At 45.5% G+C, this 15,373-nt stretch overlaps 1 protein-coding gene across 1 annotated transcript in view; it reads right to left on the reverse strand.

Moving 5' to 3' along the window:
• Nucleotides 1-15,373, reverse strand: part of ncf1 (neutrophil cytosolic factor 1) — a 77,126-nt gene that overhangs the window by 27,427 nt on the left and 34,326 nt on the right. Inside the window, exon 6 of the mRNA XM_060848371.1 lies at nt 9,254-9,376. Within this exon, the coding sequence (XP_060704354.1) occupies nt 9,254-9,376 (123 nt within the window). The remainder of the gene's footprint in view (nt 1-9,253; nt 9,377-15,373) is intronic.

Genomic DNA, 15,373 nt, shown 5'->3' on the forward strand with positions numbered 1-15,373 from the left:
TCAGATGAGTTGCTGCTTCAGGAATTAGAAGAAACTTGCACAGTAATTACACAAGCAGAGAATTAATAGATTGAAATTGCTATTGAGGAATATTTGGAAAATTTCTGAATTATCCAAATGCATTGTGAATGAAAATCTAAAAGTCATTGACAGTGAGTATATAATTCAGAGTAAAGTGATGGGCCAAGTCAGGACCTGTATATTCCAAATGAAATCCTTCTCAGTTTAGTGAGCTGCTGACCTACATGGTGAAATATATATGTTTGACTTACTGTGTATTGAAATACATCGTGATGAAGATTTGGAACAGTTTTTATGAACTGGGAACTTGAGTTTTGAAGGAGAACTAAATGGGCTTTTGGTTTACAGTTCTGTGAGGGTGAGTTGTTATTTTATGAGAGTCAAAAACTTATTTTCTTTTCCCAGCCAGTCAAAACAGCATTTCCAAGAAATCATATGACTTAACCTAAATGATTAAATGAGTTACTTGGTAGGTCATAAAGTCAGAGAGTTCTACAGCACAGAGACAGGCCCTTTGGCCCAAACTGGTCAATGCTGACCAAAATGCCCATACATGCTTAACCCATTTCCCTGCACATGGCCCTTATCCTTCTAATCCTTTCCTTTCCATGTATTTGTCCAAATGCCTTTTAAATGTTGTCAATGTACCCACCTTGATCACTTCCACTGGCAGCTCATTCCACATACGTACCACCCTCGGCGTAAAAATGTTGCCCCTCAGATTCCCTTGTATTCTTTCCCCTCTAACCTTAAACTGATGGCCTCTAGTCCATGATTCCTCAACCCTGGCAAAAAGACTGTGTGCATTCACCTGATCTATGTCTTTCATGATCTTATTCACTTCTATATGTTCCCTCCCTCTGTCTCCTATGCTCTAAAGATGGTCCAACCTCTCCCTATAATTCAGACCATTGAGTCCAGGCAACATCCTTGTAAATTTCTGCTGCACTCTTTCTAGTTGAATAACATCCTTCCTACAGCAAGGTGACCAAAACTGAACACAATACTCCAAGTGCGGCCTCACCAACATCTGTACAACTGCAACATAACTTCCCAACCCCTATACTCAAAGCCCTGCCTAATGAAGGCAAGCATGCCAAAAGCTTTCTTCCCTGCCCTGTCTACTCCACCTTTAGAGAACTGTCAACCTGAGCTCCAAGATCACTCTGTTCCATTACACTCCTTAAGGCCCTACCATTCACCTTGAAACTCCTACCTTGATTTGACGCAAGACCTCACACTTATCTATATTAAACTCCATTTGCCATTTCTCAGCCTCCTTCCCCAGCTGGTCAAGGGCCCGTTGCAATTTCTGCTAACTGTCCTCACTGCCCACAATGCTGCCTGCCATCCACAAACTTACTAATCAAGCCTTGTACATTGTCATCCAAATCATTGATATAGATAACAAACAGCAATGGGCCCAGCACCAACCCCTGACACACTCACTAGTCACAGGCTCCAGTCTTATATGTATCCTTCCACTATTACCCCCTGCTTCCTACCATCAAGCCAATTGCGTATCCATTTTGCCAGCTCACCCTGGATTCCATGTGATCTAACCTTCCAAAGCAGTCTGCTATATGAAATGTTATGAAAGCCCTTATTGAAATCTATATAGATGATGTCTACCACTCTGGCCTCATCAACCTTTCTGGTCGCCTCATCAAAAAACTCCAACAAATTTGAGAGGCATGGTCTCCCATGCACAAAGCCATGCTGACTATTCCTGATCAAATGCAGTCTTTCCAAATACATGTATATCTTATTCCACACAACCTTCCCAAGTAACTTACGTCGCACAGATGTTAAACTTCCTAGTCTTTAGTTCCTAGGCTTTTCTTTGCAGCCCTTCTTGATAAGGGCACAACATTCACTACCCTCCATTCATCCTGGACCTCACCTGTGGCTAACCATGATACAAAAATGTCAGCTAGGGACCTCACAATCTCTTCTCTAGTCTCTTGTGCTGTTCTTGGATATATCTGGTTAGGACCAGGAGATTTATCCACCTTCATTTGCAGCAGCAGTGGGAGCAGTGAGAGTGAGGAGCTGAGTGGGAGTGGGGAGAGAGAGAGGAGCTGAGTGGGAGCAGGTGGAGGGAGGGGCTGAGTGGGAGCGGGGTGAGTGAGGAGCTGAGTGGGAGGGGGAGAGTGAGGAGCTGAGTGGGAGCGGGGTGAGTGAGGAGCTGAGTGGGAGGGGGAGAGTGAGGAGCTGAGTGGGAGGGGGAGAGTGAGGAGCTGAGTGGGAGCGGGGAGTGTGAGGAGCTGAGTGGGAGGGGGAGAGAGAGGAGCTGAGTGGGAGCAGGTGGAGGGAGGGGCTGAGTGGGAGCGGGGTGAGTGAGGAGCTGAGTGGGAGGGGGAGAGTGAGGCGCTGAGTGGGAGTGGGGAGAGTGAGGAGCTGAGTGGGAGGGGGAGAGAGAGGAGCTGAGTGGGAGCAGGTGGAGGGAGGAGCTGAGTGGGAGTGGGGAGAGTGAGGAGCTGAGTGGGAGGGGGAGAGTGAGGAGCTGTGTGTGAGCGGGGAGAGTGAGGAGCTGAGTGGGAGCGGGGAGAGTGAGGAGCTGAGTGGGAGCGGGGAGAGTGAGGAGCTGAGTGGGAGGCGGGGAGAGTGAGGAGCTGAGTGGGGGCGGGGAGAGTGAGGAGCTGCGTGGGAGCGGGGAGAGTGAGGAGCTGAGTGGGAGCGGGGAGAGTGAGGAGCTGTGTGTGAGCGGGGAGAATGAGGAGCTGAGTGGGTGGCGGGGAGAGTGAGGAGCTGAGTGGGTAGCGGGGAGAGAGAGGAGCTGAGTGGGAGCAGGGAGAGTGAGGAACAGAGTGCGAGCGGGGAGAGTGAGGAGCTGAGTGGGGAGCGGGGAGAGTGAGGAACAGAGTGCGAGCGGGGAGAGTGAGGAGCTGAGTGGGGAGCGGGGAGAGTGAGGAACAGAGTTCGAGCGGGGAGAGTGAGGAGCTGAGTGGGAGCTGGGAGAGCGAGGAGCTGAGTGGGGGTGGTCGAATTGCACTCTGGGAAGGCGAGTGAACCTATACATTTGGGCAGTGGCTGAACCTGAGACACCCACCCACCCTCCTCCTCTAACCAAAACAAACACTCTGTGGTGTATTGATAAGGTAAGGCTTTTCTATTTTTTCTTGTGTGAATGGTAAAAACTTTTCTTTTCTTTTTCATTTATCTAAGGTAAGACTAAGTTAAGCTTAAGATCAAAAATAGCAGGAGATCCCAGACCCCTGGTGTGCTCCTCCTGCTCAATGTGGGAGCTCAGGGACGTGGCTGATGTCCCTGACTCTTTCACGTGCAGGAAGTGTATCCAGCTGCAGCTGTTGTTTGACCGCATGACGACTCTGGAGCTGCAGATGGACTCACTGTGGCGCATCCGCGATGCTGAGGTGGTCGTGGATCACACATTTAGTCAATCGGTCACACCACAGATTTGGATTGCTGAGGGAGAAAGAGAATGGGTGACTAAAGGGCAGTGCAGGTGTCCCCTGCATCCACCTCCTTCTAAAACAAGTATATCGTTTTGGATACTGTTGGGGGAGATGGCTCACCAGGGGAAGGCAGCAGTAGCCAGGTTCATGGCACCGCTGTACAGGAGGGTGGGAAAAAGAATGGAAGAGCTCTAGTTATAGGGGATTCAATTGGAAGGGGAGTAGATAAGCAGTTCTGTGGTTGAAAACGAGACCCCTGAATGGTATGTTACCACCCAGGTACATGGGTCAAGGATGTCTCAAATCGGCTGCAGAACATCTGAAGGGGGAGGGTGAACATCCAGTCATTGTGGTACATATAGGCGCCAGTGATATTGGTACAAAATGGGATGAGGTGTTCCAGCAGAATTTAGGAAGTTAGGAGCCAAGTTAAAAAGTAGGAGCTCAGAGGTAGTAATCTCAGCATTGCTACTTGTGCCACATGCTAGTCAGAGTAGGAATTAAAGGATAAGCAGGATGATTGTGTGGCGTGAGAGATGGTGCAGGGGGGAGGGGGTCAGTTTTTTGTGACATTGGGACCGATTCTGGAAGAGGTGGGACTATTACAAATTGGATGGTCTACATCTGGGCAGAACTGGAACCAATGTCCTTGGGGGTGTTTTTGCTAATGCTGTTGGGGAGGATTTAAAATCTAATGTGGCAGGGGGATAGGAACCACATGAGGAGGGTGGTGGACAGTAAAGAGGTAGTAACTAAAGCCTGTAAGGAACTAGATAATGAAGTCAGTGCGACTAAGGGGAAGAGTAGGCAGGGAACAGATGATGAATGCAAAAGGACTGGTGGTCTGAGGTGCATTTGTTTTAATGTGAGAAGTACACTAGGTAAGGCAGATGAACATAGGGCTTGGATTAATACCTGGGAGAATGATGTTATTGTTATTACTGAGACATGGTTGAGGGAAGGACATGATTGCCAACTAATTATCCCAGGATATCGATGCTTCAGACAGACAGAGAGGGAGGTAAAAGGGATGGAGGAGTTGCATTACTGATCATAAAGGATATCACAGCTGTGCTGAGGGAGGGCACTATGGAGGGCTTGAGCACTGAGGCAATGTGGACCGAGCACAGAAATAGGAAGGGGGCAGTAACAATGTTGGGACTGTAATGCAGGCCTCCCAACAGCGAGTGTGAGATAGAGGTACAAACATGTAAACAGATTATGGAAAGATGTAGGAGCAACAGAGTGATAGTGATAGGAGATTTTAATTTTCCCAACACTGACTGGGATTCTCTTAGTATTAGAGGTCTAAATGGAGCAGAATTTATAAGGGGCATCCAGGAAGGTTTTCTAGAGTAATATGCAAATAGTCAAACTCAGGAAGGGGCCATACTGGACCTGGTATTGGGGAATGAGCCCAGCCCGGTGGTTGATGTTTCAGTAGGGGATTACTTTGTGAATACTGATCACAATTCAGTAAGTTTTAGCATACTCATGGACAAAGACCAGAGCGGTCCAAAAGGAAGAATGCTAAATTGGGGGAAGGCCAACTATAGCAAAGAAGCTGGATGTGGATTGGGAGCAGCTGTTTGAAGGTAAATCCACATTTGATATGTGAGAGGTTTTTAAGGAGAGGTTGATTAGAGTGCAGGACAGACATGTTCCTGTGAAAATGAAGGATAGAAATGGCAGGTTAGGGAACCATGGATAACAAGTGAAATTGTAAGACTAGCTAAGAGGAAAAGGAAGAATACATAAGGTCTAGGTGACTGAAGACAGGCAAAGCTTTGAAAGAATATCAGGAATGTAGGACCAATCTGAAACAAGGAATTAAGAGGGCTAAAAAAAGGTCATGTAATACTTTTAGCAAACAAGGTTAAGGAAAATCTCAAAGCCTTCTATTCATTTATAAGGACCAGGAGGGTAACTAGGGAAAGGGTTGGCCCACTCAAGGACAAAGTTGGCATGGAGTTGGAGAAAATGGGTGAGATTCTTAGGGAGTACTTTGCATCGGTATTCACCCAGGAGAGGGATATGATGGATGTTGAGGTTAGGGATAGATGTTTGATTACTCTTGATCAAGTCGGCATAAGGAGGGAGAAAGTGTTGGGTATTCTAAAAGGATTTAAGGTGGACAAGTCCCCAGCTCTGGATGGGATCTATCCCAGGTTACTGAGGGCAGCAAGAGAGGAAATAGCTGGGGCCTTTACACATATCTTTGCAGCATCCTTGGATACAGGGAAGGTCCCAAAAGACTGGAGAATTGCTAATGTTGTCCGCTTGTTTAAGTAGGGTAGCAGAGATAATCCAGGTAATTATAGACCAGAAGGCCTGACGTCAGTGGTAGGGAAGTTGCTGGAGAAAATATTGAGGCTTACGATCTATTCCCATTTGGAAGAAAATGGGCTTATCAGTGATGGACAACATGGTTTTGTGCAGGGAAGGTCATGTTTTACCAATTTAATGGAATTCTTTGAGGAGGTGAAAGTTGATTGATGAGGGAAGGGCTGTAGATGTCATATACATGGACTTCGGTAAGGCATTTGATAAGGTTCCCCATGGTAGGCTGATGGAGAAAGTGAAGTCGAATGGGGCCCAGGGTATACTAAATCAATGGATAAACAACTGGCTGGGCAGCAAGAGACAGAGAGTAGTAGGTTAGATTAGATTATTTACAGTGTGGAAACAGGCCCTTCTGCCCAACAAGTCCACACCGACCCGCCGAAGCGCAACCCACCCAGACCCATTCCCCTACATTTACCCCTTTATCTAACACTATGGGCAATTTAGCACGGCCAATTCACATAACCTGCACATTTTTGGACTGTGGAAGGAAACTGGAGCACCTGGAGGAAACCCACGCAGACACGGGGAAAATGTGCAAACTCCACACAATCAGTCGCCTAAGGCAGGAATTGAACCCGGGTCTCTGGCGCTGTGAGGCAGCAGTGCTAACCACTGTGGCACCCTGGAGAACTGTGTTGGGACCACTTTTGTTTGTGATATACATAAATGACCTGGAGGAAGGTATAGGTGGTCTGATTAGCAAGTTTGCAAGTGACACTAAGATTGGTGGAGTAGCAGATAGTGAAGGGGACTGTCAGAGAATGCAGCAGAATATAGATAGATTGGAGAGTTGAGTGGAGAAATGGCAGATGGAGTTCAATCTGGGCAAATGTGAGGTGGTGCATTTTGGAAGATCCAATTCAAGAGCAAACTATACAGGAAATAGAAAAGTCCTGGGGAAAATTGATGTACAGAGAGATCTGGGTGTTCAGGTCCATTGTACCCTGAAGGTGGCAATGCAGGTCAATAGAGTGGCCAAGAAGGCATACGGCATGTTTTCCTTCATCCGACAGGGTATTGAGCACACGTGTTGGCAGGTCATGTTACAGTTGTATAAGTCTTTGGTTTGTCCACATTTGGAATACAGCGTACAGTTCTGGTCAGCACATTACCAGAAAGATGTGGACGCTTTAGAGAGGGTGCAGAGGAGGTTCACCAGGATATTGCCTGGTATGGAGGGTGCTAGCAGGGAAGACAGGTTGAATAGATTACAATTATTTTCATTAGAAAGACGGAGGTTGGAAGGAACTTGATTGAGGTCTACAAAATGGTGAGAGATATAGACAGGGTGGATAGCAAGAAGCATTTTCCCAGAGTGGGGGACTCAATTGCTAGGGGTCACAAGTTCAAAGTGAGAGGGGAAATTTCTTTATGCAGAGAGTGATGGGTGCCTGGAATGCTTTGCCAGTGGAGGTGGTAAAGGTGGGCATTTAAGATGTATCTAGACAGATACATGAATGGGCATGGAGCAGAAGGATACAGACCCTTACAAAATAGGCTTGGAGGGCCGAACGGCCTGTTCCTGTGCTATAATTTTCCTTGTTCTTTGTCCTATTCATACATTCTAATACATCCAACACCTCCTCTTCTGTGAGATGGACTGTTCCCAATGTATCACCACAAACTCCCCTAAGTTGCCAAGTCTTTATGTCTTTCTCCATGGTAAACACAGAGGAGAAATATTCATTGAGAACCTTGCTCACCTCCTGTGGTTCTACCCATATTGTCATTATGAAGTGTTTGCTGAGTTGAGCTTTTACAACTCAGAAGAAAGGCCAGATGTCAGAAGAAATAAATCCATACCACCACTTCCCCTCCAAGCCACTCACCATCCTAACTTGGAAATATATTGCCGTTCCCTCAGTGTCACTGAGCCAAAATCCTGGAATTCTCTCCCTGAGGACAATCGGGTCAATCCACAGCACATGGACTACAGGGGATCAAGAAGGCAGCTCACCACCTTCTCAAGGGGCAACAAGGATTGGACAATAAAGGTTGGCCCAGCTAGCGACACTCACATGCCCTGGATAAATTTTAAAAAAAGCAAGTGTCTATTTATCCCATGCTTTATAATAGATTCTAGCATTTTCCTCAGTACTGACATAATGCCATCAGTCTATAGCTCCTTATTTTCTCTCTCACCAGTAATGGCCACATCCCATGATTGAATTTTTAAAAGATGCATTGCTTAGCAGCCATAAAGTTGTGAATGTCAGATAAAGATCAATGAGATAGTCCGTGTCTGTGTGTCTCTGAGAAAGGCAGATGAATTACAGATAGTCACAGAATGGAAATACTTACAACCTCGTCAGTCAGTTAAGAAATTAAAACTGTCTTATGGCACAGTGGTAGTGCCCTATCCCCTGGACTAAGGGGCCCATGTTCAAGTCCCATCTGCTACAGAGATGTGTATCTTTGAACAGATTGAGGAGGAAAAACAGGTTTTTTAAAAAATTAAAGATTGAAATAAAAGTGATACTTCAGCAGAGTGTATGTAAGTAATATTGCTGGGAAAAAATGGATTTTTTCCATCTACAATTCCAACTTGTCTTAGATGTACCTTTACGTGTGTAATAAACTTATGTGCTTTTGTTAACTCCTACAGCGGAGGAAAGGGTATGGGTACACTGCAGTTCAAAGTGGCATGTACTGTAATTCCATTCTTGGCTATCGGCACTTTATTGTAGCTGCAAGGTTTGTTGTGTTATTGTAAAAGATTCCAGGTACTCCTAGGGATTACTACTTTTGCTGCTGAGTCCCATCGAGTTCTCCAGTCCGAGGAAGTAAACAGGTCTACCATACTTAATTGAGACTGTATCTAAATTAGATTAGATTAGATTACTTACAGTGTGGAAACAGGCCCTTCGGCCCAACAAGTCCACACCAACCCGCCGAAGCGCAACCCACCCATACCCCTACATTTACCCCTTACCTAACACTACGGGCAATTTAGCATGGCCAATTCACCTGACCCGCACATCTTTGTGACTGTGGGAGGAAACTGGAGCACCCGGAGGAAACCCACGCAGACACGGGGAGAACGTGCAAACTCCACACAGTCAGTCGCCTGAGTCGGGAATTGAACCCGGGTCTCAGGCGCTGTGAGGCAGCAGTGCTAACCACTGTGCCACCGTGCCGCCCACTAATTAACAGAGCAGTGAGATGGGGGTTAGAAATGCCCCAGCATCCACCAACTTCATATCCATGGACCAGGCCTGTTACCATTGCAGACCCCAGGCTCTGCTTTTTAAGGGAAAGACCCCAAATCCCAGGGCAAGATGGAGCCATGATTAAAAATGTCACCATCCCTCTTTGTCCTGATTTTTGAACTCAGGAAATGGCCATTCCCAGAGAGGGACAGGCAGGAAACTCAGCCCCTGGAACTGGATGGTCAAAGTAAACGGAGCCAGCTTTCTGCAAAGTGATGACATCGCGTTGTATGTTCCAGAGAAAGCAGACCTTCTTACCATTTTCACTTTTCTCCACAATCTCGACAGTATCTCCTGTTTGAACATTCATTTCGTATTTGGAATTCTTCTTATAGTCCGCGATTGAGCGATAGGTTTGGAGTAAAATTGGACCCGTGATTGCTAGAATGAGAGAATCCTGTTAACACGATGGATTAAGACAAACCATTGATAATGAAAAGATTCATCAATTTTGTGAATATAATGCACTCCTACTTCTCACAAGTGGCGCAAAATACATATGTAATAGAACATAGAACAGTACAGGCCCTTCAGCCCTCAATGTTGTGCCGACCTTTAATCTTAGTCTAAGACCAAACTAACCGACAGACCCTTCATTTTACTAGCATCCATGTGCCTATCCAAGAGTTACTTAAATGTCCCTAATGTATCTGACTCTACTACCACTGATTAGATTAGACTTACAGTGTGGAAACAGGCCCTTCGGCCCAACAAGTCCACACCGACCCGCCGAAGCGAAACCCACCCATACCCCTACATTACCCCTTACCTAACACTACGGGCAATTTAGCATGGCCAATTCACCTGACCCGCACATCTTTGGACTGTGGGAGGAAACCGGAGCACCCGGAGGAAACCCACGCAGACACGGGGAGAACGTGCAAACTCCACACAGTCAGTCGCCTGAGTCGGGAATTGAACCCGGGTCTTCAGGCGCTGTGAGGCAGCAGTGCTAACCACTGTGCCACCGTGCCGCCCACTGCTGGCAGTACATTCCATGCACCCACCACTCTGTGTAAAGAACCTACCTCTGACATCTCCCCTAAACCTTCCTTCAATCACCTTCAAATTATGCCCCCTTGTGATAGCCATTTCTGTCCTGGGAAAAAGTATCTTGCTATCCACTCAATCAAGCTTCTCATCATCTTGCATACTTCTACCAAGTCGTCACTCATCCTTCTTCCCTCCAATGTAACGAACCTTAGCTCCCTTTCCCTCAACCTTTCTTCATAAGACATATACTCAAGTCCAGACAGCATCCTAGTTAATCTCCTCTGCACCCTCTCTAAATCTTCCACATCCTTTCTAAAATGAGGCAGCCAGAACTAAATACAATATTCCAAGTGTGGTCTAACCAGGGCTCTATAGAGTTGCAGCATAACCTCACAGTTCTTAAACTCAATCCCCCTGCTAATGAAAGCCAACACATCGTACATCTTCTGAATAACACTATCAACTTGGGTGGAAATTTTGAGAGATCTACAGATAGGGACCCCAAGATCCTTCTGTTCCTCCACACTGCCAAGAATCCTGCCTTTAACCCTGTTAGCTGCATTCAAATTCAACCTTCCAAAGTGAATGACTTCACACTTTTCCAGGTTGAACTCCATCTGCACTTCTTAGACCAGCTCTGCCTCCTCTCAATATCCCATTGCAACCTACCACAGCCCTCCACACTATCTACCACTCCACTAATCTTTGTGTTATCAGCAAACTTACTAACTCACCCCACTACTTCCTTACCCAAGTCATTTATAAAAATCACAAACAGCAGAGGTCCCAGAACCCATCCCTGTGGAACACCACTGGTCACTGAACTCCAGGCTAAATACTTTCCATCTATTACCACCTTCTGTCTTCTGTATCCAGACAGACACATTTCCCTGTATCCCATGCCTCCTTGCTTTCTGAATGGGCCTATCATGGGGAACCTGATCAAACGCCTTGCTAAATCCACATACACCGCATTCACTGCCCTACCTTCATCAATGAGTTTTGTCACATGCAAACTACGGTTTTCCAATAAATCATAAATGCTGTCTCTCAGAATCCTCTCCAATAATCAGCCCACCACAGATTTGAGACTGACTGGTCTGTACTTCCTAGGATTATCCCCTATTCCCTTCGTTGAACAAGGGAATAAAATTTGCCACCCTTCAATCATCTGGCAATACTCCAGTAGACAGTGAGGACACAAAGATCATTGCTAAAGGCACAGTAATCTCCTCTCTCACTTCCTGTAGTCACCTTGGATATATCCTGTTTGGCCTAGGGGACTTATCTATTTTTATGTTTTTCAAAATTTCCAGTACAGCCTCCTTTTTATTATTAACCTGTTCAAGCAGATCAGCCTGTTTTACACTGTCCTCACAAATGACAAGGTCCCTCTCACTAGTGAATACTGAAGCAAAGTATTCATTAAGGACCTCCCCTACCTCCTCCAACTCCAGGCACAAGTTTCCTCCACTATCCCTGATCGACCCTACCTTCACTCTGGCCATCCTCTTGTGTAGGATTGCTTAGGGTTTTCCTTAATCCTACCCACCAAAGCTTCTTCACGCCCTGTTCTAGCTCTCCATTCTTCAATTCCATCCTGGCTACCTTGTAATCCTCGTGAGCCCCGTCTGATCCTTGTCTCCTCAACCTTAAGTAAGCTTCCTTCTTCCTCTTGGCTAGATGTTTCACATCCCTTGTCATCCAAGGTGCCTTCACCCTACTATCTCCTCACTTCAGTGGGACAAACCTGTCCAGTGCTGTCAGCAAGGGCTTCCTAAATAACCTCCACATTTCTCTGAGAATACAGGGGAACCTCCATTATCCAATCGTGATGGGTGAGCTCTATTTCGTTTGGATAATTGATTATTTGGTTAATTGATTAAATGCCTTTCCCTTGGGGCTTGAAGTTTTTTGATGGATTCCACATTTGCCCTGTACAGGACAGTGTTGGAGAGATTACCTGGGGAAGGGGGAGGGGGGAATGTTTAGGGTACCCCTCTCTGTCGAACTCCAGGGAAAGTGTGGAGGGAGAGAGAGAGAGAGAGAGAGAGAGAGAGGGTGGGAGGTCAGTCATTTGGAGGCGGTGCCTGTTTAATCTCTGTCAACAAAAGACATGATCACTGTTGGAAACACATCTTTGATGTAATGTTTCTATTGCAACCTCGAGATCTCCTTCGGATAATCTGATTTTCGGATAATTGGTATTCGGATAATCAGGTTCCTCTCTATCTACTCCCAGTTTAGGTGCCCCAGTTTCTGCCTAATAGCATTGCAATCCCCCCTCCCCCAATTGAATACTTTCCCACACCCTCTGCTCCTATCCCTCTCCATGAGTATAGTAAAGGTCAGGGAGTTGTGATCACTATCACCGAAATGCACTTCTACCAAAAATTCTGAGACTTGACCTGGTTTGTTGCCAAGCACCAAATCCAATATGACCTGCTCTCTCCTATCTACATATTGCATCAGGAATCCTTCCTGGACATACCTGACAAAAACTGCTCTAAGTAAACTATTCGAACCAAGGAGGTTCCAATCAATATTAGGTCATGAAACCATGACAATAACCCTTTCCAAGGTGCAGTTACTTCTGCACCGTTCCAAAATCTGCCTCCCAATCTGCTCCTCTGTGTCTCTGTCGCTGTTGGGGAGTCTGTAGAAAACTTTTCTGTTTCTGACTTCCACCCAGACTGACTCTGCAGACAAACCCTCCTCGACGACCTCTCTTTTTGCAGCTATGATACACTTCCTGGTTAGCAATACCACTCCCCCACCTTGTTTATCTTTCCCCTATTCTTTTTGAAAAATCTAAATCCTGGAATATCCAACAACAAGTCCTGCCCCGGTGATATCCATGCCTCCGTAATGGCCGCAACATCACAGTTCCAAGTACTGATCCATGCTCTAAGTTCATCACCCTTCTAGCATTAAAATAGACACACTTTAACTCATCACACGGAGTACAATTTTGCCCTCTCTATTCCTGCTCACATATTGCAGATGAAAGTGAGGACTGCAGATGCTGAAGAGCCAGAGTCAAAAGGTGTCGTGCTGGACAAGCACAGCAGGTCAGGCAGCATTTGAAGAGCAGGATAGTTGTCATTTTGGTCATAAGCCTGATGAAAGACTTATGCCCGAACCATTGACTCTCCTGCCCCTCGGATGCTGCCTGACCTGCTGTGCTTTTCCAGCACCACACCTTTTGACTCCACCATCTTACAATAACATGCACCTCCTCTCAACGTTGTCGCGTGCTACCTTCACCTTTAGATGGTGAGTCTCTATGTAAACACATCACTGTAAAGCCTCCTACCAGTGGTAATGATCTACAACTACTTATGCACCAGCCAGCAGTGCAGAGACGCTCCAACTAACTCCACTCCTCTGTTTTCCAACCTGTCTTGACTCTTGCTAATTAACTGCAAATAGAGATTATGAAAGGATTTCAAATTGGAAAAGGTGGGATATATGGATAGAAGCTGACTGTTTCCAGCAGGTGTTTCTGCAGAATGAGGAGCCATTACAATGTTGTACGGAAGGGATGCACAGTGTGGGGAGAGGCATAAAGGGCAGTAGTGGTGGGAGGAATCTCTTTACAGACAGTTGAAAGGTTGTGAGATTCACTTCCAGGAGTACCCCTACAGGAAGAAGTTTCATACAACCAAACAATACTGAAGGAAGTTATTCAGCTCATCTGGCCTCTCCTGGCTCTTTGAAAGACCTATCCGTTCAGTCCCTTTTTCTGTTTCTTTCTCCAATGCACTGTCATTTGACATTTTCAAAATTCACTTTTTAAAAATGATTATTGCATCTTCTTCCATGATCCTTTCAGGCAGTGCATTTCAGATCATCGTAATTTAATGTTTAAAAAAGTAATAGTATAGTTGCCAAAGTCTGATCGAACCATAGGGCTGCTCTGTTATTAGAGAGAGACAACTTGTGGTGGTTTAACCTGAAGTTCTCCAGGCCTCTGGTGATGGGAGATGTTATGAAAGAGTCCTTCAATGGTAACCTCAGTCTGTGCAGGAACTGAACCCATGCCAAGGACTGGGACATACTGAGCAAGTAGCAGAAGGAGTATGATGTGGAAAGGTATGAGGTTTTGGTAGGAAGAATAGAAGCATATACTATTTCCTAAATGGGGAAAGGCTTCAGAAATGTGAAGCACAAAGGGACTTCGGAGACCTAGGCCAGGATTCTTTCAAGGTTAACATGCAAGTTGAGTTGGCAGTTGGGAAGGCAAATGCAATATTGGCATTCATTTCAAGAGGACTAGCATACAAGAACAGAGATGTTTTGCTGGGGATGTATAAGGCTCTGGTCAGACTGTACTTGGAATATTGTGAGCAGGTTTGGACCCCGTATGTAAGGAAAAATGTCTAGGTATTGGAGGGAGTCCAGAGGAGATTTAAAAAATGATTTCATAATGAAGGGCAAATCAGATGAAGAGCCATTGAGGTCTCTGTGTCTGTACATGGAGTTTAGAAGGATGAGTGGGGATCGGATTGAACTCACAGATGCCTGGATGGAGTGGACTTGGAGAATGGGTTTCCACTGGTAGGAGAGACTAGGACTGAGGGCATAGCCTCAGAGAGAAGGGATGACTCTTTAGAACGGAAATGAGGAAAAATTTCTTTAGCCAGAGAGTGGTGACTCTGTGGAACCCATTGCATGTATTTAAGACAGAGATAAATTGATTAGTATGATGATTAAGACTTATGGGGAGAAGGCCAAAGAATAGGATTAAGAAACGTACGAACCATGATTGAATGGTGGAGTAAACTTGATGGGCCAAATGGTCTAATTCTGTTCCTATACATTATGGTCTTATAGTCTTAAGTTGGCATCAATGTGTAATGCAAATCAGTCATCAATATAAAAGGTATTCTTTCTAATTTCCACTTGAATTTATTTCCAATGAGCTGAAGACTGCATCCTCTGGTTACTAATACTGTTGCCAATAGAAACATTTTTTGCTTATTAATACCATCCAAACTCTCATCCTTTTGAGTGCTTTGAATAAATCTCCTCTCAACCTTCTCTGTTCTAGAGAAGATCACAGTTTCTCTAATATTCCCAAATAATGGAAGTCTCTCAAGCCTTGTGTCATTCAAATAAATGTCTGATGCACCCTCTTCCAGGCCCATGTTAACGTAAACTCAACTGAAGGAAAATAATTGAAAATAAGCTTTGTAACTGCAGTTAGAATTTATTATTCCTGTACTGGGACCAGCTGAAAGGCAATTAATTTTGTAGACATTACAATATTGCAGCTGAAAATGTGTTGCTGGAAAAACGCAGCAGGTCAGGCAGCATCCAAGGAGCAGGAGAATTGATGTTTCGGGCATAAGCCCTTCTTCAGGAATGAGAGAAGTCCTGAAG

This window comes from Hemiscyllium ocellatum, chromosome 31, assembly GCF_020745735.1.
Source record: "Hemiscyllium ocellatum isolate sHemOce1 chromosome 31, sHemOce1.pat.X.cur, whole genome shotgun sequence".
NCBI classification, from domain to species: domain Eukaryota; kingdom Metazoa; phylum Chordata; class Chondrichthyes; order Orectolobiformes; family Hemiscylliidae; genus Hemiscyllium; species Hemiscyllium ocellatum.